The sequence below is a fragment of the Zootoca vivipara genome, chromosome 8 (genome assembly GCF_963506605.1).
Source record: "Zootoca vivipara chromosome 8, rZooViv1.1, whole genome shotgun sequence".
Lineage (NCBI taxonomy): Eukaryota > Metazoa > Chordata > Lepidosauria > Squamata > Lacertidae > Zootoca > Zootoca vivipara.
Genome location: NC_083283.1, coordinates 1259233 through 1285391, shown reverse-complemented (window position 1 = coordinate 1285391; position 26159 = coordinate 1259233). Strand labels below are relative to the sequence as shown.

Sequence of the window (26159 nt, the reverse complement as noted above, 5' to 3'; positions counted from 1 at the left end):
TATCTGTCAGGAATGCTTTGATGGTGTTTCCTGCTTGGCAGGGGGTTGGACTGGATGGCCCTTGTGGTCTCTTCCAACTCTACGATTCTACGATTCTATGATCTCCCTCCCTTGTAGGATGCTCCTCACCTGGACTTGGCTGCTGGCTCTGATGTTCCTGGCAGGGCAGGGGGAGGCCCAGAGCTGCAAGCCTGACCTGCAAGGCATTGGTGAGACCTCCTGGGGAAAGGGAGGGGAAAGGGTGGCCGGTCCGTGAGCAAAGCCAAATGGCTTTCCCAAGTGCACTCTTATTCCTCCCCAAGCCAGTGGCCGAAAAGCTTTGTGGCAGTGAAAACAAGGGTGCCATCTTACTCAGAGGGTGGGGGGGTGGCATTTTCCCATGATCCATTGCAAAGCCTGAAGGGTGAACCAAACCCTGGACCAATTGATAGGGAAGCCCCACATGGGGTGTGCATGAATCACAGTGGCCAAGCTGTCCCTGTCCAAGAAAGGGCACAGTTGGCGTATCGACCTAAGGGGATAATGAGTGCTTAGAATCATATAACTGTAGAGTTGGAAGGGACCCTGAGGGTCATCTAGTCCAACCCCCTGGCAAGCAGGAATCTCAGCTCAAGCATCCATGACAGATGGCCATCCAACCTCTGCTTAAAAACCTCCAAGGGAGGAGAGTCCACCACCTCTCCAGGAAGACGGTACCACTGATTCTCCTCTCACCCCAATCTGAGGCTCCAGTGAAAAAGATGGATCTAGGAGCTCCCAAAATATTCTGCATCTCATTCTTCAGAGAATTCACAACCCCATTCAGAGCTGGTAAAGCCCCCAACTTCTGGACCTGGGAACTGCTCACCCAAGAAAGTGATTATTGACTAGTTAAGTGGGTGTTGTGTTTTGTTTTTGCAAACCACTTGGAGGTTTTATTACAGCCAAATGCAATTTTGTAAAACAAAACAAACAGAATGAGATTCATTCTCAATTTATTGCTGCTGCTGCTGTTAGCCTACTGATCATATGAAAGAAACATAGAAGCATCTGGGTGGCCACTGAGTGAACAGGATGCTGGACTCCCTGAGCCCCTTGGGCCAGATCCTGCGCCTGCAGGTCTCTTCTTAAGTTGATATTTCTCTTCCCATCTTCTTTCCACCATGCCGTGACTCCAGTCCGCAACCTGGCCAGCGGCCGCCCAGCCTGCCAGTCCTCCGTCGTCTCGCATCCCCTGATTCCATCAGCAAGCAAAGCCGTAGACGGGAATTGTGACGGGGACTTTGCTCGCGCCTCCTGCACCCTCACCAAGTTTGAGAAAGAGCCGTGGTGGCGTGTAGACTTGGGCGATCAGTATGCCATCACCACCGTGGTGCTAAAAAGCTGCCTGGACTGCTGGTGCGAGAGCCTCCAGGGAGCTGAGATCCACGTGGGAAATTCCATTGCTGACCATGGCAAGTCCAACCCCCTGTAAGTTCCCCTCGCCTCTCCCCTCCCTACTTGTCCTTCAGCAAAGGCATCCCAGGAGACGCTCTCAGGCTCACCTTGCAGATTAGTTAACTTGTAGCTCCTTTGTTCTATGCCCAGTCAGGGTGGGGGAAGCAGGGGGAAGGGGATTCTGCCCATATTTCAAGACCTGCTTCTGTGTGGAATGGCAAATGGGCTAATTCCTGCTACTGGGTGCAACGGCCTCTCTGACTTCTCCACTTGGATGCTTCACTGATGTCTCAAGTTCAATGCCTTATGAGGAACGACTTAGGGAGCTGGGTATGTTTAGCCTGGAGAAGAGAAGGTTAAGGGGTGATATGATAGCCATGTTCAGATATATAAAAGGATGTCATAGAGGAGGAAGAAAGATTGTTTTCTGCTGCTCCAGAGAAGCGGACACGGAGCAATGGATTCAAACTTCAAGAAAGAAGATTCCACCTAAACATTAGGAAGAACTTCCTGACAGTAAGAGCTGTTCGGCAGTGGAATTTGCTACCAAGGAGTGTGGTGGAGTCTCCTTCTTTGGAGGTCTTTAAGCAGAGGCTTGACAGGCATATGTCAAGAATGCTTTGATGGTGTTTCCTGCTTGGCAGGGGCTGGACTGGGTGGCCCTTGTGGTCTCTTCCAACTCTATGATTCTATGATTCTAAGTCCAAGACTGAACTTCTCATCTTTCCTCCTTATGACCCCCCCTCTTCTTTCGCTCTCCCTCTTCCCCGACACTCCAGCCTTCTTCATCAAGCATGAAGCCATAACTTTCTCTTTGACTATTCTCCTCCCTCCCTCCTGCACCACATTTTTAGTTTGTTGCCAGATGATGTCGTTTTTCTCATAAACTCATGACAAAAGATTTTCTGTTGACCTCCCACTTTGAGTCCTGTAGCCCCCTTCTCTCTGGTCTCTCCCAATGGTGGACTTCCCACTTTCCTCTTGGCCCTGTAGTTGAACTACAACTCCCATCATCCCTGACTATTGATCATGTTGGCTGATGGGACTGATGTCCAACAATATCAAGAGGACCGCAGGTTCGCTACCTTAACATAAAGTAGTTGGGTCTGTGGCAGGCTTCCTCAACCTCAGCCCTCGAAATGTTTTGGGCTACAATTTCCATCATCCCCGACCACTGATCCTGCTAGCTAGGGATTATGGGAGTTGTAGGCCAAAAACATCTGGAGGGCCGAGGTTGAGGAAGCCTGGTCTATGGGCTTGTGATCAAACAGCACTTGCCTAAACATTTGGGGTAAACCATGCATGGGTAATATGACATCTAGCCATAGCCGCCAAGTACCCCGTTTTCCCCGGGAAACCCCCGTTTTTACTTAGCAGAGAGATCTTTATCTTCAACTTAAGCACTAAGTGCTAAGATCAGGGATAATTAAGATAAGCACTAAGCACAACAGCACCAGGATCAGAAATAGGCTCATATCCAGTCTGAGCACTGTGGTTTTTAGCACTAAAATTGGAGACAAGCCTCTGTCTGCTCTTTGACAGTCAACTTTCACGAACCAAATAGCTTTTCCTCTTATGCCCAATCTTAGCACTGTGGGACCACAGCTTTAAGACTGGAGATAAAACTTCACCCAACATTTAAAAGGCAGCAAGCAGAGGCTTATCTCCTAGCGTGGAAGTCTCACAGCACTATCATTAGAAAGAAGCAGGTGTCTACTCCCACAGATTATTTTGGGAAAACCACATCCATATATCAATCACTTCGTGTCAGATGATACTGGGTGCAAAAGTCGGTTGTCTCCAATAGTGCTATAGATCAATTGTGGTGGCCTGTGGCTTAAAATAATAGCAGTTTATTTTATCCAGTCTAAGTGTCCCAGTACTAAGACCAGTGACAAACTCCAGTCTCAGTGATACAGTACCTTGTGCTATTACTGGTGCCAAGGGAGGCTGTTTTGCTGGCTGACTTTAAAAGGCTGATGCTTAACACTAAGATCAGAGAGATGTTCCCTACCTGCTCTTTAGCACGAACACGACACGTCTCCATTTTGAGAGCTGTGGCATCACAGCACTAAGATCTGTGCTAATTCTCTGCCTGCTCTTAAAAGGCAGCAGACAGAAGCTTTTATCTGACATTTGCGCTGCAAATTGAGGTATGGAAGTCCCCTCCACACACACAAGAAATAGTGAGTCCCAGCAACATGGATGGTTTCAAATGAGGATTGGACCAGTTCATGGAGGATCCTCTCCGTGAGTTCTGTCCCTACCTGCCTGGTCCAGGCTAGAGAGTATGACACCTGTGACAGATTACAGGTAGGTAGCCGTGTTGGTCTGAGTCGAAACAAAATAAAAAAATTCCTTCAGTAGCACCTTAAAGACCAAAGTTTTTATTTTGGTATGAGCTTTCGTGTGCATGCACACTTCATCAGATACACTGAGACAGAAGCCACCAGACCCTTATGTATATTCAGAGGGTGGGGGTGGGGGGGACAGAGTTATTTTGAATGGCTTCCACCCCAAGGCTGACCTCCCTTTTCTCTCTGCAGCTGTGGAAACGTTACAGACCCCATACATGGTTCCATCAGTACCATCTTCTGCCAAAAGCTCAAGGGCCGCTACGTAAGCGTGAACCTCCCCGGACGCCGAGCTGCCCTGAGCCTGTGTGAGCTGGAGGTCTATGGGACAAAGCCGGGGGCTAAGTGTTAGGAATCGCCAGCCACGTGCTTTTGGGTGGGGGGCAGAGCAGATTGAATCGCCCGCCACTCTTCAATAAAAATATTTTGCGTTGGCTCCATTTGTCTCTCCCGTTTGTTCATCAGGCCTTCGGAACCAAGAGGTTCTGTGATTTTGCCTGTACCAGAGTGTAAGGCTGCAAGTTCTGTTTGCATATCAACGAATTCTGCTCTACGAGGATGAAGATGTGGAAATTCCCTCTGTGAGCAACATGATGAAGTGGCTGCACCCCACAGTTGTCGTTTGTTGGGGTGAGGAAGATAGGGTTCTCATAGGACCCGTTTTCCCCAGACAATAGAAGTATAGCATCTAGATCAAGGGAAGTAATAGTACCACTGTATTCTGCTCTGGTCAGACCTCACCTGGAGTACTGTGTCCAGTTCTGGGCACCAAAGTTCAAGAAGGATACTGACAAACTGGAACGTGTCCAGAGGAGGGCAACCAAAATGGTCAAAGGCCTGGAAACGATGCCTTATGAGAATGGCTTAGGGAGCTGGGTATGTTTAGCCTGGAGAAGAGAAGGTTAAGGGGTGATATGATAGCCATGTTCAAATATATGAAAGGATGTCATATGGAGGAGGGAGAAAGATTGTTTTCTGCTGCTCCAGAGAAGCGGACACGGAACAATGGATTCAAACTTCAAGAAAGAAGATTCCACCTAAACATTAGGAAGAACTTCCTGACAGTAAGAGCTGTTCGGCAGTGGAATTTGCTACCAAGGAGTGTGGTGGAGTCTCCTTCTTTGGAGGTCTTTAAGCAGAGGCTTGACAGGCATATGTCAAGAATGCTTTGATGGTGTTTCCTGCTTGGCAGGGGGTTGGACTGGATGACCCTTGTGGTCTCTTCCAACTCTATGATTCTATGATTCCAAGGGCGAAATTACCACCCAGGGGGAATTTTTCTAAATCAACAGGAAGTGTGTGCCCCCCCCCAAAAAAACTGAAAGCAATTTCCCCCAAAAAGCTCAACAACTTTTTGTGTCATGATTTGGCAACCCTATTACATATAATTAATTTCTTAGTTTTTATTTGACATTTCCTCAAGCTGCTATCATGAAGTTCAATAGAGGTTCGGAACCCTGCAGGAAAAAGGCTGGCAGCTAATGAAGGAAGTGCCAAGGAGTATGTAAGACAACCCTCAAGAACAACTTTGTACCGCTGTTGTTGTGGTTAGGGAAATAAACAGAGTGGACAAGTTTTTAAGCCAAAGGTGTCATAAAAACAAAGAAGTGGAATTCAGAAGCCTGAAACTCTTGACTCAAGGGAGCAAAGTAGTTTATAAAATCCAGGCTCAAACTGCTCCCCAGGTTGGGCATGAGTAAAGAATCATCAAACCTCATAAACCCTCTTCCGTTATTTATTGTTATTATTATTTATTCTATTTATATACCACTGCTGATTTAAAAATCACTGGGTCATTTAGAATATGAAAACACAACCCCCCCACAAGTTGCATAACATAATAACAAGGGAAAAATAATATAGAATCATAGAATCATAGTGTTGGAAGAGACCACAAGGGCCACCCAGTCCAACCCCCTGCCAAGCAGGAAACACCATCAAAGCATTCTTGACATATGCCTGTCAAGCCTCTGCTTAAAGACCTCCAAAGAAGGAGACTCCACCACACTCCTTGGTAGCAAATTCCACTGCCGAACAGCTCTTACTGTCAGGAAGTTCTTTATGGTACTTATACACACAGAGTCACACATTTAAAAGGCCATAGTTTGTTTAATCAGCCCAAGACCTGAGTGAAGAGGAATATTTTCACCTGGTGCATAAAAATATGTAAAGGAAGGTGCCAGGCAAGCCTCCCTGGGGAGAGCATTTTCCCACCCTCTGGGCCTCAGGGCCTCAGATAATGATTGAGGGGTCTGGATCAATTTAAGTTCAAGACCAGTTCAAGCCCTTCATCCATTGAAAATTGGGAACTTTGGTGAAGCAAGGGGTGTCGAGGGGAGCTGCATCTCAGTATTAACATGTACTTAAATACTGTGAAATCATGTGTCAAATTACACATGTTGACGTACGGAATCCACCAATGCTCTTAACACCCCATAACACAATTTTGTCAGGAAAAATGTATACTTAATGCAACACACCCAAATATGTGAAATTCTACCCACAACAAACAGTGAGACAAATGGAATTGTACTTAGCAGAAACTGAACTGCAGGGGGGTGGAATCAGCTCCGCTCACCTCATGTAAAACAATGGTTACTGCCGAAGGGCCACCCAAATGATCTCTGAAGAAAGGTTGCCGCGTTTGGGACTTTTTAGTTTAGAGAAAGGGTGAGTAAGAGGTGACATGATAGAAGCTTATAAAATTATGTATGGCATGGAGAAGTTGGTAGAGAAAAGTTTTTGTCCCTCTCTCATAACACCAAAAGTCAGGGTCATCCCTGAAGCTGAATGTTGGAAGATTCAGGGCGGGGGCGGGGGGCGGGCTTTACTCATGTAGTGCAGAGTTAAACTGTGGAACTCCCTGCCACAGGAGGCAACGATGGTCACCAATTTGAATGGCTTTGAAAGAGAATGAGAAAAATTCATGGAGGAGGAGAGGGCTATGGATGGCTACTAGCCAGGATGGTTCTGCTCTGGTTCTGAATACCAGTTTCTGGAAACCATCGGAGGGGAGAGGGCTCTTGTGCTTGAATCCTTCTTGCTACTGTAATTTCCCACGGGCATCTGGTCGGCCACTATGTGAATAGGATGCTGGACTCGATGGGACCCCATTGGCCTCATCCAGCAGGCTCTTCTAAAGTTCAGATGTTCAGTGGTGGTGGTTGTTGTTTGTGGTGGTGTGACCAGAAATTTCGGTGAATGGTCACAGAAATCAGACAGTGAGAAACATTCCAACATACAGGCCTTCAAAGTAGGCCCCCTCTGATACGATGCACCGTTGACAATGTTTGTGGAACTGTTGGAAGCTTCTGGAGAAGTCCTCTTTCCATACTGCTTTCAATTCCCTCGTCACAGCAGACTTGCACGCAGAGGCGGAGCTACCTGCTCTGGCGCCCGGAGCAGCGCATATGCTGTGCACCCAGAGGCGGGGCTAGCTGCCCGCAGGGGTGGGTTGAGTGTCCTGGGCGGTGGGGTGGCAATGTCAACCCCCCCGCCCCATGGGATGATACCCTGCGCAGATCGCACCCCCACCCCACCCCTTCCTCCGCCAGTGCTTGGACGTGTGAAATGTTGGGAAATCTGTGTCCTTTCAGTGCAGATTTCAGTTTTGGAAAAAGAAAGAAATCCAGTGGGACCAGATAAGGAGAATAAGTAGGGTGCGACAACTCAGTATCCTTAGAAATATTTTCACGCGAATATGCAATTCTTACTGTCAGGAAGAACTTCCTGACAGTAAGAGCAGTTCGACAGTGGAATTTGCTGCCAAGAAGTGTGGTGGAGTCTCCTTCTTTGGAAGTCTTTAAGCAGAGGCTTGACAGGCATTATGTCAAGAATGCTTTGATGGTGTTTCCTGCTTGGCAGGGGGTTGGACTGGATGGCCCTTGTGGTCTCTTCCAACTCTATGATTCCGCCATCATTCGGACGGACAAACGCGCTCCCTCATCAATAACTCATGAACTCTGTCAACATTTGCCGCTGTTCTGCTTGTCGACAGTCTGCCAGGCCAAGGGTCATCTTCGATGGTTTGCCGCCCTTCACGGAAACACTTAAACCACTCATACGCTGTCTTTCGAGTTACAGCTTCGTCTCCACGCACAATTGTGAGCATTTTGTGGGTTTCTGATGCCCACTGTATGTTCGAATATTTCTCACTGTCCGATTTCTGTGACCATTCACCGAACTTTCGGTCAAACCTTGTAATTATTGGTTGCTTTTTCATGTGAAGATATTTTTAATCTGTTAACGTACTTTGCTGCTTCACAGCAGCAGCCTTTGAGGATGAAAAGTTGACCTCCTGTCAGTCCTCCATCTACCCATGTGCAATTATTGGAGCAGCAAGCAAAGTCATGGGTTGTAATTGTGACGGAAAGAGCATCCACGCTCTGCTTGACATGCAGCCCTGATGCCTGGAGACTTGGGGAGTCGGGGTGTCCCTGGAGTGTTGCAAAACCATGGAGACAGCAGCAGCGAGAGAGCAGGGGGCCCAGATTCACATGGAAGATGTTATATATTCAGTGGTCTGTGTTTGCCTGAGCTGGAGTCTGGACTAAGGATTCTGAGCTCCTGTGTTCAGATTTGATACATGATGTCCAATCACAGAACATTTCGGGATTTGGGCCTCTGCCATTGGCCATTGAACTCTGAGTCGTGATTCGCAGCTGGGAAGTTTAGACAGCCAATCACGTTGGGAGTGGGAGTGGCCCAGGCTTTCAGGAATGTATATAAGCAGTTGCTTTCCCCCTGTTTCCCAGTTATGTAGTTCAATAGCAGACCACAGCGAATGCAACCTCTTGCAAGTTCCCATTGCCTCTTCCCATTCCCTGGAGTCTCCAGCAGTTCTGTGAAAGGGGATGCATGCAAGATCGCTTGATGTGAACAAATTACCTTGTAGTTTTGCTTTCATAATCACAGGGTGTGGAGAGTCGGAAAAGGCATGTTCTGCACACTATTCAAGGCTCACTTCTGTGTGGAATGGGAACTGGGAGCAATTTAAAGGATGCAAGAAACAGGGACCATTGTTGTTTCAGAATAGCACAGAGATCCCTGAATCCTCACCTTGCCTTACAATATGTCAAGGGTTCCTTTCCACGAGGAACTCATGTTCAACAGCATCCGTGTTCTCCTCCCCTGTGGTAATGAGGCACCTGATTGAGGCCTGTATGAATTTAAAAAGATATATTTGCAAATGTTTAATGCTGCTCCAGCCGGCTAAAAAGCATTCTAACTGTTGTTTGCTCTCCTTGCTAGGGCCCCCTGATTTATGACAAGCAAAAGGCCTTTACAACCTCTCAGGTCGTAAAAGGTTAAAATTACTGGCTTGAGATGACCCTGCATATTTAGAAAATATAACCCAGCTGCATATACACTAATTAAGAGTTGGTAAATATTGTTTAACAGAAAGTGATACCATGAGAGTCCAAATGATACCCTGAGAGAGTTCCCAGCCATTATTTTTATAAAGTCTAAGGTTTACTGGGAAGAGCTAATGACAACAGCAGCTGGGCTGAGGAAAGGGGGGCTCATGGCTCATTTCTAAAGAGCATTTTCAAGCCTCTGCTTTGCTTGAGGTCTTTTTTTAACACAACCCTTTTCTCTTTTGTACACAAACCTTTTTCTGAAAGTTTCTGTTATATTGTATACTATTATAAACCAATGTGCCTTTTATGAGATTTGTTGGCTTAATGGAGTTATGCAAAGGATTTAGAAAGTAAGAAATGTTAGATTCTATGGCTCCTAGGAGTGTGGGAAATGCACATCCAGGCTTTTGTTTAGATAGAATTTAATACCATAGCCATCTGTTTTAATCATTTTGTTTTAGCCATTTGTGTTGGAATGCAAGGGCAAAGGTGATCTGGTAATTAATGTTCCTTGTTTAGGCAAATGAAAGATATACAACTACTTGTCTGCCATTTATGATAGAAGGAAATATAGCTCTTTGTCTCCCATAAAAGGTAATAGGAAATGGGTGTATCTTTTATCATTGGCTCTAGCACACAGCCAATAGGAATTCCAACCAAGCTGATTGGACAGAGGCAGCCAAAAGGAGGAGCAAGGGAGCTGGGCTGAGGGAATATAAGTGCTGACCAGCAGGGCTAGAGCAGGCAGAGTTTTTTGGTAACTATACCACTGTGCCTATCATTTATTTGTCTGACAAATAAATTATTATTTTAATTTCTCTATTGCTGCGTTGAATATTTCATTCCAGCTAAGTGTCAACCACAAGCAGGGTGCTACAGTACTCCTCTGCAGACACAAAGCTCTCCTGAAGCACATGCCCCCTTCTTGCATGTAGAATAACAAAACTTCTTGTTATGTAGAAGAACCTAGGAACTCACATCGGTTACCAGGCTCTCCTCTGGCTCTGAAATAAATGCTATTGGCCGTTTCCACCTTAATTTAAGCCTAATGAGGGCAGGCTCAATGACATTCCAAGGGAAGGGTGGGAATGTGAATTGGAACTGCCCTTGAACAGCCTGGAATGTCTACACTACCAATTGAAGCCTTGTTTAATTTATATTCAGTCTTGCTTAATTACCACGACAACTGTCATTCTCCAAGGGCTGGAGGTCCCTAAAGGATTTGTAGCATGTCTTCAGGAACAAAAACAAAAAATGCAGTTTCTGAACTCTTAGAACTGTGGACTCTACACCCACCCCCACCTGGGCACAGACTCCCTCCCACAAGGGGAAATAATATTTTTCTCTGGCAGGTGCCAAATGATTGGAATAGATGGAAGCCTTCAAGTTATCATTTAACACGTGGGGAATGTGCAAACTCTAAAATGAGTATTTACTTTGGCCAGGGTGCAATGATGCCCATTAAGCTCGAAATTCAATAGTTTGCTGGAGCATTGTGGGGGGGGGGGAGGGGGGACTAAGAGTTTCAGTTTACATGTGTGTGATGGAAAGAGGCTATGTTAAAAACTTCAGATGAGCCTGGATGAGACCAGAGGCCCACCTACCATACCCTCTGACAGTTCTCTGGTGAAATTAGGGACATCCCATTGCAAAATGACAATTTTACCATTTATACCCCACACATCTTACTGGGTTGCCCCAGCCACTCTGAGCAGCTTCCAACATATATAAAACATAATAAAACATAAAAGATTTTTTTAACCCTTCCTTATACAGGATTGTCTTCAGAAGTGTCAGGGGTCAGAGAACTCTAGAACCTGCAACCTTTCTCCAATGAAAATAGGGACATCTTCAGAAAAGGTGGAGCATTCCGAGATCAAATCAGAAACCAGGACAGCTTCTCTAAATCGGGGGTATCCCCCGGAAATAGGGACACTTGGAGTCTGATCTACTAATCCAGGATCCTGCTCTCTAAGTGGCCTATCAATGGCCATGAGAAGCCCGCAAGCAGAAGAGGAGTGTAGCAACACTCTCATCATTTGTGATTTGCGGTAATTAGAATTCAGAGGAATATTGTCCTGGACAGATGAGGAAGAACTTCAGCACCATGGCTAGTTGCCACAGAAGGTCTTGTTCCCACTCTGACACTCAACTTGCACAGATCATATATAATCCGGACAGGAGACCTTGGTAGTCTTGGAAGGACTCAGGAAATCTTAAATTGACTGCTGCCAGCTGGCCTACACTTGGACCTTGTTCCAGGGGAGGGAGGCAGAGATGTTTCTATGGGTTGGAAGAGGCTGTTTCAACACAGAAGCGCCCACTCACTCACAATCCGCAAGGCTGACCAAAAAGTGTTCATTTTGGAGCTTAGCTGATGTGGTTGGGACCTGCTAGTATCAGAACTCAGTTTGGCACCCATCTGACCTCTAAATGGGAGAAATGGAATGAGGATGTCTTCTTCTAAAATCATGTCCTGCCAAGGCGGTGTCATTATTTCCTCTTGGGAGAGAATCAGAAACCACAGAAGCCCATTCAGATCCAACTCAGATGAAGGATGTCAAAACCTGATCCCCTAGATCCTGGTGTCACCATCTTTCGGATTGGCCAAGTTGAGCCACGTCAGGCAAGCGCTGTCCATTGGGAGGGGGATAAAACCTGGAGATGCAGGACTCCTTTGGAAGCAGGGAGGTCTCAGTTCCAGTTTGGGGAGAAGAACCTGTGTCTCCTGTCCCACCGAGAGCAGCAGACGCTTCTGGAGATCCCAAGAACGGGATCCCAAGGTAAGTTGGGAAAACCCACTGGATGTGATTAGTGAAGCCTAGAGCACCTCCCCCCAAAGAAAGTCTTGACCCTGGCTGCCTCACAGAATGCGCGTATCTAAAACTGTGGTTTTCTTTTCTTCTTTTGACATTAAACGTCAGTTAGGCACCTCTGGCACTTTGGAGAATAAGAATTCCCCAAGCCAACCCAATAGCGCTGCTAAGGAGGAACCAGACCCCCACGGCTAAAGCCTAGTCTCCCCCTCCCTCACTGCCTTCTCTGCTCCCCCCCTTGCAGGATGCTCCTCGCCTGGACTTGGCTGCTGCCCCTGGTGCTTCTGGCGGGGCGTGGGGAGGCCCAGAGCTCCGAGCCTGACCTGGAAAGTACCAGTAAGAGCTGGGGAAAGGGAATGGAAGGGGTACTCGCCTGTGGGCAAGCAAAACAGTACCCTTCCCCATGCACAGAGGGCCCTCTTATTCCTCCCCCAACCAATGGCCTGTAAGCTGGTTTCTGACAGTGAAAATCTGGAGGTCACCTTACTCCACGCATTGGGTAGGTGGCCCAGGAGAGGGGAGGAGAAGCAATGAGGAAGCTTTCCATGTTGTGGCTGGCGTCCACAGCAATCTCTAAAAGCCCTAAAAGCCCTAAACGGCCTCAGTCCAGTATACCTGAAGGAGCGTCTCCACCCCCATTGTTCAGCCCGGACACTGAGGTCCAGTGCTGAGGGCCTTCTGGCGGTTCCCTCGTTGCGAGAAGCAAAGCTACAGGGAACCAGGCAGAGGGCCTTCTCAGTAGTGCCGCCCGCCCTGTGGGACGCCATCCCACCAGATGTCAAAAAGAAAAACAACTACCAGACTTTTAGAGGACATCTGAAGGCAGCCCTGTTTAGGGAAACTTTTAATCTTCAAGAAATTAGTGTATTTTAATATTTCTGTTGGAAGCCGCCCAGAGTGGCTGGGGAAACCCAGCCAGATGGGCAGGGTATAAATAATATATTATTATTATTATTATTATTATTATTATTATTATTATTATTATCTCTCAAAATTCAAAATGTAGCCACTGGTCCAAAATATAGGTGAACCCCCCCCCCAGGTCTATGCCAGGGCCGGAACTCCTTCAGTTAACCTGGTCCCAGGTTGTTCAGGTGTTTACATGTTGGAAACAAGACCTTTAAGATGCCCCGGCAGGTAACTGACAGCTTCCTCAGCACAGGTGTAATATGTACTATCCACTCAGCAACTTGGCCGCAGCACCTGAACCCATCCGAAGGTACGTCCCACATAGGGGGCATTACAGGAGTCCAGTTGTGACATGACCAACGCATACATCACCGTGGCCAAACTCTTCCTGTCCCGGAAAGGGCAGAGTTGGTGCACCAACCTAAGGTAAAAATGGGTGCTTCTGGCCACAGAGGTCATCTGAAGCTCCATTAAGATAGAAGGATCTAGGAGCCCCCCCAAAAAACTCTGCACCTCATCCTCCAGAGGGTTCACAATCTCATCTGGCAATGGGGAAGTCCCCAACTTCTGAACCTGGAAACTGATGGCCCACAAAGACTCATTCCGGCCAGGATGATTGTGATGATCACAAACCACTCGGAGGATTTATGACTGGCAAATGCCAGTCACAACATGGCCTGGCAGGTGATTGGCAGTTCCCTCAGCACAGGTGTCATATGTCTGCAGGCCGGTCTTCCACTCAGCACCCCAGCCAAAATGTTCTGCACCAGTTGCAGGTTCTGGACGGACCAACACCACATAGGACACATTACAGTAGTCAACTTGTGACATTCCCAATGCATGAATCACAGCAGCCCAGCCACCCCTGTCCCAGAAAGGGCACGGTTGGTGTACCAGCCCAAGGTGATAATGGGTTCTTCTTGCCAAGGAGGTCAGATGAGGCTCCAGGAAGAAAGATGCCTGGAGGAATTTCCCCAAACTCTGCACCTCATCGCAACCCCATCCAGAGCTGACGAATTCCCCACCTGGAAACTGGTCACCCACAAAGGCTCTGTCTTGCCAGAACTATTGATTTTTTAGTGGGGGGGTTTACTGGCAAATGCAATATACATTTTGTAAAACAGAATGACATTTATTCCCGGCATATTGACACTGCTGCTACCGTATCTGTAGGTTAACTGCTAGTTCTTAATATGAAGGAAACATAGAAGCATCTGTTTAGGGAAGCTTTTAATGTTTAATAGATTATTGTATTTCAATGTTTTGATGGAAGCCGCCCAGAGTGGCTGGGGAAACCAAGCCAGATGGGCGGGGTATAAATAAATAAATATATTATTATTATTATTATTATTATTATTATTATTATTATTATTATCTGGGTGGCCACTTGGAGAACCGGATGCTGGACTAGATGGGCCCTTTTGGCCTGATCCTGCTGCATCAGGGCTATTCTTGTGTTCTTACTTCTCCCCGTCTTCTTTCCATCCAGCTGTTGCTCCAGCTCTCAACTTGGCCAGAGGCCGCCCAGCCTGTCAGTCCTCCACTATGTGGCATACAAAAGATCCGTCAGCCGGCAAAGCTGTCGATGGGAACTCTGACGGGGCCTTTTTTCACGGCTCCTGCACCCATACCATCTCTGAAGATGGACCGTGGTGGCATGTGGACTTGGGCGATCGGTATGCTATCTCCTCTGTGGTGGTGACAAACCGTGCAGACTGCTGCAGCAATAGACTCGTGGGAGCCCAAATCCGTGTGGGAGACCATGTGATCGACCATGGCAAGTTCAACCCCCTGTAAGTTCCCGTTGCCGCTCCCCTCCCCACTTGTCCTTCTGCAAAGGCATCTCAGGAAACATTCTCAAGATCACCACCTGCAGATTAGATACCTTCACTTGCAGCTTCTTTGTTCTCCAGTATTCCTAATCAGGGTGGGAGGAGCAGGGGAGAGTGGATTCTGCCCATATTTCACAACCTGCTAATTCCTGCTACTGGGTGGAACAGCCTCTCTGACTTCTCCACTTGGATGCTTCACTGATGTCTCAAGTTCAATAAGTCCAAGACTGAAGTGTTCTCAAACCAAGGCAGAATAGAGCGGGAATATCATTTCCCTTGATCTGGACGCTAGACTTCTGTTGATGCAGCCTAGAAGAGCATTAGCTTTTTTTGCTGCTGCATCACACTGCTGACTCATGGTAAGCTTGTGGCCCACCAAGACCCCCAGATCCTTTTCACATGTACTCACATGTACTCAAAGTAAGCCAGGGGCTCCCACAGCCATGGAAATACCTCGGAGGGTAGACAGAGTCATTCTGAATTGCTTCCACCCGAAGGCTGACCTCCCGTTTCTCTCTGTAGCTGTGGGGTCATCACAGATTTTCGTCTTGGCTCCATCAGTACCTTCCATTGCCAGGGGATGAAGGGTCGCTATGTGAGCGTGAATCACCCCGGAGAACCAGCTACCCTGACGCTGTGTGAGGTGGAAGTCTATGGGACAAAGTTGGAGGATGAGCCTTAGGGATCACCAGCTACGTGTCGTGCGGAAAGGGGCATGGGCAGAACTGATGGAATCGGTGTTGGTTTTCCAATAAACATCCTTTGAGCAGCCTTCTTTTGCCTCTCCAGTTTGTTCCTCAGAACCAAGGGGGGGTCTGTGATTTTGCCTGTGCCAGAGAGCAGAGCCATAGAGGAAGCCAAGTGACGCCTTGTGGAGACGGCAAATCCTATTTGCCAGGGATCCCTCACAAAGAGAGCTAGTCACACAAGGAGGGAAGCCAGAGAATTCTGCTCTAAGAGGACATGGGTGTAGAAATCCCACCTGTGCACATTATTCCCCAGAGTGGCTGGGGGAACCCAGCCAGATGGACAGGGTATTATTTATTATTATTATTATTATTATTATTATTATTATTATTATTATTATTACCGGTATTATTATTATTATTAACCAGAACTCCTTGAAGCAATTGCACCTGAGCATTGTTGATAGTGAGGGTCAGGTGATAACCACCACAGGTTACATACAATGAATGTCGTGGTTTTTATTTGACATTTCCTCAAGCTGTTCTCATGAAACTTGGCAGAAGTTTAGATCCCTTCAGGAAGATGGCAATGTTAACTTCTTTCAAAGTTAATAATGAGCTAAGACATCCCTGTGCACCATGGTGGTTGTGGTTCAGGAAACAAACGGAGGGAATGGATTTTTACATCAACGGTGTCTTAAAAGCAAAACCCCAAGAAGAAATGGATTCTGGAAGCAGCAGGGAGAACCCACGGAAACGTTGCTTGGAGGAAATCTGCGGCAGGCATCTCCTTCTCTTCATGACATTGAGATCCAAGTTGTCCCTTCTGTCTTCTCTGCATGCAGATCTCCTGCTGTCACAGCAAGAGAGATTAGAAGGGGGGGGGACACCTAAACCCCTGGGAGTAAATAGCCTCTAACCAGGAGAGAAACTGAAAAAAAAATTCTGTGTGGAAGGACACAGGAAGAACTTCCTGACAGTAAGAGCTGTTCGACAGTGGAATTTGCTGCCAAGGAGTGTGGTGGAGTCTCCTTCTTTGGAGGTCTTTAAGCAGAGGCTTGACAGGCATATGTCAAGAATGCTTTGATGGTGTTTCCTGCTTGGCAAGGGGTTGGACTGGATGGCCCATGTGGTCTCTTCCAAGTGATTCTATGACACTGAGACATCAGAAAAGGCAGGATTACGGTATTCCCCCTTCCGTACCAATGAAAGCACAACTGATTCAGGACGGAAGCAGAAAAACCACACTGTTTTCTTTCTTTCACCACCCTAGACAATTAATACAGCCTTACGAGGGTCAGCCCATTGAGACTTCATGCCTGTATCAAAAAGAAGCTGCAAAGATCCAGGGAAGAGACCTGGCTTTATAAATCCATAGAAAATCCATACTTTAACCGACTCTCCTCATTCCAATGCCATTTTAACCCTTAAAGGAAGGTGTGTATGGGTTCCACCTCCCTCCATGAACCAAGAAGCAGGAAGTCAGGTAGGCAGCAGGAACAGGGCATCCCGCCATAATTCCCCAAGCGTGAGAGCACAGACACAGCCCCCCACCCAGGGAGCGACCAAGGGGGCAACAATAGACATCTGGAGAGGCAGTTGAGCAAGTCAGGTGTTCTGAAAGCCCATCTCCAGACTGAGGGCAAGGAGATGTCAAGAGTTTTATTGTTCTCTTGGTGATGGGGACTTAAGAGGTGTTGGGAAAGGGGTCAACCTAATGTTGAACTTGTGTAAGTAACCCTTGTAGCCCCCTCCCCATTTGTGACCTGCTAGTGATGTAGTGATGATGTGTCAGAAATGCCCCTTGAAGTGTATTCTGGGGGAAAGAGGGAAGTTTTAAAAGTCAATGTCACCCCATGCTCAAGGTTCTTACTCCTGGGGGGACCTGTTGCGCAACAATAAGGATCGTGGTCTACTGACCGCTGTTTTGCTCCAAATAACTTGGCTGGAACTTCATTCTTTTACTGACCACATGGACCCGTGGGGGACTTGCACCCTGACAAGCTGGGCTGTTGAGGAGTCTCTCACCCCGGAATTTTTTTCATAACAAGGTCAAAAAATAATTTTTAAAAAGGTGGTGAGTTTAAAGACAAGGCCCGAAGGTGAATTAGGACAACCACTGGGCAGCCTAGCATGTCTAAACAACACATTTAAACCTAGTTTAAGTCAAATCCAGACTTGCTTAATTATTCTGAGGAGTGTAAATCTCCAAGAGACTGGAACTTGACTTCAAAAAAATGCAATTTCTGGACTCCTAGAACTCTAAGACTGTCCCCTCCAACTGGGCGCAGACTCTGTCCTGCAAGAGGAAGTAATATTTGTCCGTAGGCAGGGCCAAGTGATTTGACTATATGAAGCCTCCAATTTCTCATTTAACACATGTTGGCAACACACACTAAAATGCATATTTATTTTGACCACATCCCAGCCATGCCCATTAAAACCCAAAGTCAATAGTCTTATGAAGCATTGATACCATCAGTCTAGCTATGTGAGGTTAAAAGGCTCTCTTAAGAATTTCATAGCAAACTTCTGGATCAGACCAGAGGTCCATCACCTTGTCCAGAATCCTGTTCTCGTTGTTGCCAACCAGATGCCCATGGGGAGCCCACCAGAAGGAGAGGAGTGAAACAGCACTCTCGCTACTTGCGGTTCCCAGCAACTGGCATTCAGAGGAGGAAGAACATTGTCATCACGACTAACAGAATATTAAAATACAATAATCTATTAAACATTAAAAGCTTCCCTAAACAGGGCTGCCTTCAGATGTCTTCTAAAAGTCTGGTAGTTGTTTTTCTCTTTGACATCTGATGGGAGGGTATTCCACAGGGTGGGTGCCACTACCGAGAAGGCCCTCTGTCGGGTTCCCTGTAACTTGGCTTCTCACAATGAGGGAACCGCCAGAAGGCCCTCGGAGCTGGACCTCAGTGTCCGGGCAGAACAATGGGGGTGGAGACGCTCCTTCAGGTATACTGGACCGGCTTTAAAGGTCAGCACTAACACTTTGAATTGTGCTTGGAAATGTACTGGGAGCCAATGTAGGTCTTTCAAGACCAGTGTTATGTGGTCTTGGTGGCGGCTCCCAGTCACCAGTCTAGCTGCCGCATTCTGGATTAGTTGTAGTTTCCGGGTCACCTTCAAAGGTAGCCCCACATAGAGCGCATTGCAGTAGTCCAAGCGAGAGATAACTAGAGCATCCACCACTCTAGCGAGACAGTCTGCAGGCAGGTAGGGTCTCAGCCAGTGTGGTGTAGTGGTTAAGAGCGGTAGACTCATAATCTGGGGAACCGGGTTCGTGTCTCCGCTCCTCCACATGCAGCTGCTGGGTGACCTTGGGCTAGTCACACTTCTTTGAAGTCTCTCAGCCCCACCCACCTCACAGGGTGTCTGTTGTGGGGGAGGAGGGGAAAGGAGATTGTTAGCCGCTTTGAGACTCCTTCGGGTAGTGATAAAGCGGGATATCAAATCCAAACTCTTCTTCTTCTTCTTCTTCTTCTTCTTCTTCTTCTTCTTCTTCTTCTTCTTCTTCTTCTTCTTCTTCTTCTTCTTCTTCTTCTTCTTCAGCCTGCATACCAGATGGAGCTGATACTCAACGGCCATAGATCACAGAGTGCGGTGGTCATGGCAGGCTCAGGAAAACCCAGACTGGCTGCTGCCGATACTCACTTTAACATCCACCTGCTCTCTAAATGCAACAAGGATATATTGTTAAACTCAAAGCAGATCCCCTGATGATAAGGCAGTGCAAATTCCCCCTCTTGGCAGAGATGTAGAAACCACACAAGACGGATGTAAACAGTGGATCCTGATAGCCAAAATCCCGCTGTCAAAGTCTTCCTGATTGGTTGGGTTGTCCTGAGTCAAACAGGAACTGTCTGTTTGAAAGGGGATAAAAGCAGGAGGGGCAAGGCTCAGCTGGAAGCAGGGAGGTCTCCGTGAAAAACCTGGGCTTGCCAACCCACCAAGGAGGACAAGAGGTGCTGATCCCAAGAAAGAGAGCCAAGGTAAGTCTGGGAAATCCATTGGATGTGAGCCTTGAAGCCTAGAATATGCCCCCCCCCCTAAAAAAAGGGACGTCTTGACCCTGAATGGGCATATCTAAAATTGCATTGTTATTGTTAAGGTTTTATATTGGACTGTTAGGAATCTTTGGAGGATGACTGTTCTCCTACCCAACGTGGTCCTTGATTGATCTGAATGCCTCTTCAGCACTCCTGGCTGAAACCCAAGCCCCCTGGTGCTGCTAAGGGGGTGGGGCAGACCCCCGTGGCTTCTGCGGAGGCTGTCCCTCACTGCCATCTCCACTCTGCCCATGCAGGATGCTCCTCAGCTGGACTGGGCTGCTGGCCCTGGTGCTCCTGTCAGGCCATGCGGAGGCCCAGAGCTGCAAGCCAGAACTTCAAGGTATTGGTAAGAGATGGGGATCGCAAGGGCCAGTCTATGGGTCAAACAACCAAACAAATAGGATTCAGGTTCAGTCTGTTGGCCCTGCTGTTTTTGGACAGAGAGACCCTGGGGGTCATCTAGTGCAACCCCCTACAATGCAGGAATCTCAGCATCCCTGAAATCTGTTTAAAAACCTCCAAGGAAGGAGAGTCCACCACCTCTCATGGGAGTCTGTTCCACTGCTAAACAGCCCTTCAGGTATTTGAAGATGGCTATCCTATCTCATCTCAGTCTCCTCTTTTCCAGTCTAAACATACTCAACTCCTCCAACCGTTCCTCATAATGCTTAGTTTCCAGCCCCTTGATCATCTTGGTTGCCCTCCTCTGCACACCTTCCAGCTTGTCAGGGTCCTTCGTAAATTGTGGTGCCCAGAACTGGACACAGTATTCCAAGTGTGGCCTAAGGCAGAATAGAGTGGAACGATTACCAGTACTTCCCTTGATCTGGACCCTAGACTTCTATTGATGTAGCCTAGAATAGCATTCACTTTTTTTACTGCTGCATCACACGGTTGACTCATGTTAAGTTGTGGTCCACCAAGACCCGTAGATCCTTTTCCCAGGTACTGCTAGTAAGCGAGTGCAATTCAATAAAAAGTCAAATTTTGTTCTGTAAGCACCTCCTCATTTCTTTGAGCTTCTGTGCGGACGTGGGGCTTCCTTCTCTCAAGTAGGGCACATGGCTGCAGTATAATTAAGAAATGCTGCCACATCAGTGGTACTGTATTCTTTAGTGTCACTGCTTGTTCTTAGCATGAAACATGGGCGTAGGCGGGGGGGCAGGAGGGGGCAGTTGCCCCCCTAGAAGCAGGGCCGCTGGCCAGCCTGCCCCACTGCCCACCGCCTGCCCCACTGCCCCACTGCCTGCCTTCTCCCTTCTCCCTGGCTGGCTGTGGGGCGGGTGGAGGGAAAGCCAGCCAAATGCTTTGCGCGGCTCTGGGGCTTTCCCTCCACCTGCCCCACAGCCAGCCAGGGAGAAGGGATGGCTGTGGGGCAGGCTGTGGGGCGGGTGGAGGGAAAGCCAGCTTTCCCTCCACCTGCCCCAGCGATCGCGGAGGGGGAGAAGGGAATCGGAGCAGCCCGATTTCGGGCTGATCCTGGCACCCCCTCACCCCTGCCGATCGCGGAGGGGGAGGAGGGGGTCAGAACAGCCCAATTTCGGGCTGATCCTGGCGCCCCCTCGCCCCTGAACGACCATGGATTTCCTTGCCCCACTGTGGCCCCTCCCCCGTGCCTTGGCCCCGCCCCTTGCCCCTTGTCCCCCCTAATTTTGATCCTGGCTACGCCCCTGGCATGAAAGAAATTTAAATTTAATAATAATAATAATAAATAATAATAATAATAAATAATAATAATAATAATAATAATAATAATAATAATAATAATAAGCATGCTGTTACCCTCCTGTCCCACTTGTGGGCTTCCCAGAAGTATTTGAGTGGGCAGTGCGAGAGCAGGGTTCTGGATGAGATGGGCTGATCTCTTACTGCAGTCTTATTCCCCCCCCCCAAAAAAAATCTTTTTTCTGTCATTCTCTGACTCCAGCTCTCAACTTGGCCAAAGGCCGCCCAACCTGTCAGTCCTCCATCCTCCCACTCGAGATCATTGGAACAGCAAGCAAAGCCGTGGATGGGAACTGCAATGGGGACTGGTATAAAAGCGGCACCTGCACCCACACCCAGCTGGACAAGGAGCCCTGGTGGCACGTGGACTTGGGTGAGCAGTTTGCCATCTCCGCTGTGGTGGTGAAGAACCGTGGGGACTGCTGCGGCAAGAGACTCCAGGGAGCCGAGATCCGCGTGGGAGACTCCGTGGCAGACCGTGGCAAGTCCAACCACCTGTAAGTTCCAGTTGCCTCTTCCCAGAATCTCCTTTCAGAAATTACTTCTTGTAACTTGAAGTCATTGGTTCGGGTCCTCCCCTCCAGTGCAGGAGAAAACAAGCTTGCCACATCTTCCAGGTAACAGCTCTTGAGATATTTGGAGATGCCTCTCACATCTCCTTTTCTAGGCTAAAGATACCCAATTCCACCAACCGTTCCTCATAAGGCTTGGTTTCCAGACCCTTGGCCATCTCGGTCACCCTCCTCTGCACAGGTCCCAGCAAACACAATGTGTACAGTTTTAATTCTACCAATGTTTAATTGTGGTTGGTGTTTTTTTTTGTAATGATTGCTTTTCTGTTTGGGGTTTTGTTTTGTTTTTGGCAGTTCTTTTTATCTGTAAGCCATGCTGAGTCCCATCAGGGGAAAAGACAGGGCATAAATAAATAAATATTCCCCCCACCCCAGTCCCTCCTTTTCATTCACTCTTTGTCCACAGAACACCCGACTTCCGGGATCAGGGATGAAGTCAAGGCTTTCCTTGATCTCCTCTCCTCTGTCCGACCTCTTCAGCACATTGCCAATTCCCTTCGCTTCTCCCTCCTCCTTGAAGTTCCACCTCCGTGATCTTCACCTGCCTTGACCCCCTGCAGCCCTCTCCTCTTGGGTCGTCCCCTGACTCAACCTGGCCTCCTCTGGTCCACTCTCTTCTGCCAGAAGCCACTTGCCTCTCTTGTTGGCTCTGAACACCGGGCTCTGCCCTTCCTTCAAATCCTCCGCTCCGAGATCCATTAGAAGCCCCTTGTCCTCCCTTGGCACAGCCATCTGGCCCCTCCATCTTTGTAAAGACTTGGGCACGCAGTGGGCCCTTAAAATTTCAAATTTTAAAATGTTCAAATATATAAAAGGATGTCATATAGAGGAGGGTGAAAGGTTGTTTTCTGCTGCTCCAGAGAAGCGGACATGGAGCAATGCATTCAAACTTCAAGAAAGAAGATTCCACCTAAACATTAGGAAGAAGTTCCTGACAGTAAGAGCTGTTCGGCAGTGGAATTTGCTGCCAAGAAGTGTGGTGGAGTCTCCTCCTTTGGAGGTCTTTAAGCGGAGGCTTGGCAGCCATATGTCAAGAATGCTTTGATGGTGTTTCCTGCTTGGCACGGGGTTGGACTGGATGGCCCTTGTGGTCTCTTCCAACTCCATGATTCTATGATTCTAATTAACACCAGCGGCTAATAACAAAAATCGGGGAATGTGAGCAGCCCACCTTTGATTGGTAGGAATGGGCGAGGGGCTGACATTTGGGAGTCCTTTCACATACAGGTTGAAAACTGCCCTGATATTTTTTCCTAGAAAGGAAACATATGAATAAATATATGTTTTGAATTAATAATCCCCAGGGCTCACCTCCACTTTCTCTCTACAGCTGTGGGACCATCACAGACACCAGCCTTGGCTCTGTCAGCACCTTGTACTGCAATTGGCTCAAGGGTCGCTACGTGAGCATCCATATCCCGGGCCGGGCCGAATATTTGACCTTGTGCGAAGTGGAGGTCTATGGCACAAAGGCAGAAGACCAGTGCTAGGGATTGGCAGTCTCTGCATGTGTGCGAGGGGAGCAAGCAGGGGTGGTGAAATAAAAAATGATTTCCGGTAAACATCCTCTGAATTGCCTTCTTTTGTCTCTCCCGCATCCCTCCCTGCGAGAGATGCTGTCCTTTTGCCTGCGGGACAGAACAGGGCATCTGCCGTCTAAGGATGACCCCCAAGTCTTCATTAGACCCACACTCAGGCCTTGAGATTTCATCATAGAGAGTAACGGTTAAAATCATAGAATCGTATAATTGTAGAGTTGGAAGAGACCCTAATCCGAGTCCTTGCCATGCAGGAATCTCAGCTAAAACATCCTTGAAAGATGGCCATCCAACCTCTGCTTAAAAACCTCCAAGGAAGGAGAGTCTACAACCTCCCAAGGGAGACCGTTCCAAAGTCACGCTGGTCATAATGTTGGGGGCTTTTTAGCTGAGAAAAAGAGGGGGGGCATAATAAGAGGTGTGTGAAATTATGTATAGCACAAAGTGGATAGAGGAAAGATTTTCTTCCTTTGTTCTTAACAGAAGCACTCACACAGTTAAACTGTGGAACTCCCTCCCACATGAGGCAGGGATGGCCACCAGTTTGGATGGCTTTCGGAGAGGATTAGGCAAATTCATGGAGGAATAGGAGGCTCCCAACCATCATTGGCTCCCAACCATCATGACCAAGCTCTTCCCCTGGTGCCTTGGAATAATGGGAATTGCAGCTGGCAATTCCAGGGGAGTTTCTGCCAAGGGCAAATTCTGCCAAGCAAAGCCTGGAAAAGGAAGCCAGTGTCTCTGAGATCAGGGCAGCTGCTGAGGCCAGAAGAGAGCAACTCCTTCTGGGGAAGCTCAGAGAAGGATGCGTCCCTTTGGCACAAAGGCGGGTGGGCAGAGAGCAAGGGTGGGGACTTTAGTGAACAGATCCCAGGGACTCTAGTCTAAACCCCACGAAGCTGCTTTGCTGCCACCTGGTGGAGTCACTTGGCTGCTGCTAGCCTTGCCTGCTACCTGTTAGGTAGCAACGTAAGAGATTGCGGGATCAGGCCAGCGTCCTCTTCTGTGGGAAACCCGTGAGCAGGAGCTAAGCCCCAGAGCCTCTCTCCTCTCCTGTGGCTCCCAGCAACTGGGATTCAGAAGCATGGCTGCCTCTACACAAGGGTGTAGGTCTTGCTTGCACAGAGCCAGGTTGGAGCTGGTCAAAAACAGGGGAGGTGGAAGGCTGGATTTGTGAGTCAGAAAGATCACTCAGGCACAAAATCCCAGGAAGTGGCACGTCAAGACGAAAAAACTCTGTGCAAGCAAGACCTACACACCCTTGTGCAAATTAATTGAAACCAAGCATGTTTTCTATCTTACTCGTAATCCCGCACTCAAAACAAACACGAAAAACCAGTTGATCGTTATGGTGTCGGAAGCCTGCAGCCAATAGAAGGAATGATGCGCTCGCCACAATATATTGAGGTTCTGCGAAAGAGAGTTATTCCAGAGCTGGAAAAGAGGTATCCTGACAGTGCTAGGATATTGCAGCAGGACCTAGCCCCCTGTCACACATTGAAAGTGGTAGAGCAGCAAATACAGGTACTTGATTGGCCAGGGAATTCTCCGGACGCAAATCCCATTGAGAATTTGTGGGCTATATGCAAACCCTCACCTCCATGCTGTAGACTGTACAACTATGAAGAAGTTCATTCAGACGCTGGTTCAAGTGTGCTACAGGGATCCGAAAATCAACAGTGACTGTCAGAAACTATTAGACTCCATGCCAAACAGTGTTCAAATGCTGCTTAAAAATAGCAGAGGTCATATCCGTTACTAATGTACGTGTATGTGAGTTTTGTACATGTATATGTGAGTTTTGTACAATAAACTACATGGTTTGTTTCCATTCATTTGCACAAGGGTGTAGAAGCAGCTAGACCTAGAAGCTAGGTGCCTCCTCTAATGGAGCCATCTAGAAAGGGCCACCCGCCCTCCCGCTTTGACCCAGGAACAGTGCCTTCTGGCATCACCTTTGGGGCCAGCTGCTCCCCCCCCCCCCCGGGACGCACTCTGCCCTTCTTCCTAGAAGCAGCAGGTCCAAGCCATAGCTGCCAAGTTTTCCCTTTTCTCGCGAGGAAGCCTATTCAGAATAAGGGAAAATCCCTTTAAAAAAGGGATAACTTGGCAGCTATGGTCCAAGCCCCAGCTTGTCTCTCGCCAACCTACGAGATGTCCCACCTTTGCATGCCAGGATGCCAGCGGGGCAAGGAGTCCTCGGTCCCCTTACCTAAGGGGCTGTTTAATGAGGCAGAAGTCTGTGCCCCACAGAGCAGCTTGTGAAAACAGTCTCCGTTTCCCCATTTCCGAGCAGTGGAAGGGCCAAACTTCGCCCCTCAAGACCAAAACTGATCACTAGCCCACTCCAGGCCTGTTTCATCCTCACTACGGAAGTGGTCCCACCTCTGTCCTTAGGCATAAGAACACCAAGATCCTGCTGAACCACAGAATCATAGAGTTGGAAGGGACCCCAAGGGTATATCTAGTCCAACCCCCAGAAATGCAGGAGTCTCCGCTAAAGCATCCATGACCCAACCTCTGCTTAAAAACCTCCAAGGAAGGAGAGTCCACAACTTCCCGTTCCCCTGTCAAACAGCTCTTACCGTCAGAAAGGTCTTCCTGATGTTTAGGCGGAATCTCCTTCCTTGTAACTTGAAGCCATGGGTTCGAGTCCTACCCTCCGGAGCAGCAGAAAACAAGCTTGCTCCCTCTTCCACGTGACAGCCCTCCAGCTATTACAAGATAGCTTATCTTGTCACCTCCCCAGATCTGGATCAGTCCAACAGCCCATCTAGACCAGCAGGCCGTTCTCTCAGCGGCCAACCAGATGCCTGGCCATTTCACATTCCCCGAGGACATCAAGACGGGACTGGGCCTGAACACCTTTGCCTTGTGGGGAAACATT

At 48.1% G+C, this 26159-nt stretch overlaps 1 protein-coding gene across 1 annotated transcript; it reads left to right on the top strand.

Moving 5' to 3' along the window:
• The first annotated feature begins 118 nt into the window (after positions 1-118).
• On the top strand, positions 119-23286 carry LOC118089697 (uncharacterized). The gene is made up of 9 exons (XM_060278180.1): positions 119-209; positions 1158-1449; positions 3963-4115; positions 12191-12282; positions 14345-14648; positions 15210-15362; positions 20519-20542; positions 21480-21659; positions 23065-23286. The coding sequence occupies exons 1-9, from the start codon at positions 119-121 to the stop codon at positions 23222-23224; spliced, it is 1449 nt and encodes a 482-aa protein (XP_060134163.1). The 3' UTR covers positions 23225-23286.
• The last annotated feature ends 2873 nt before the right edge of the window (positions 23287-26159 follow it).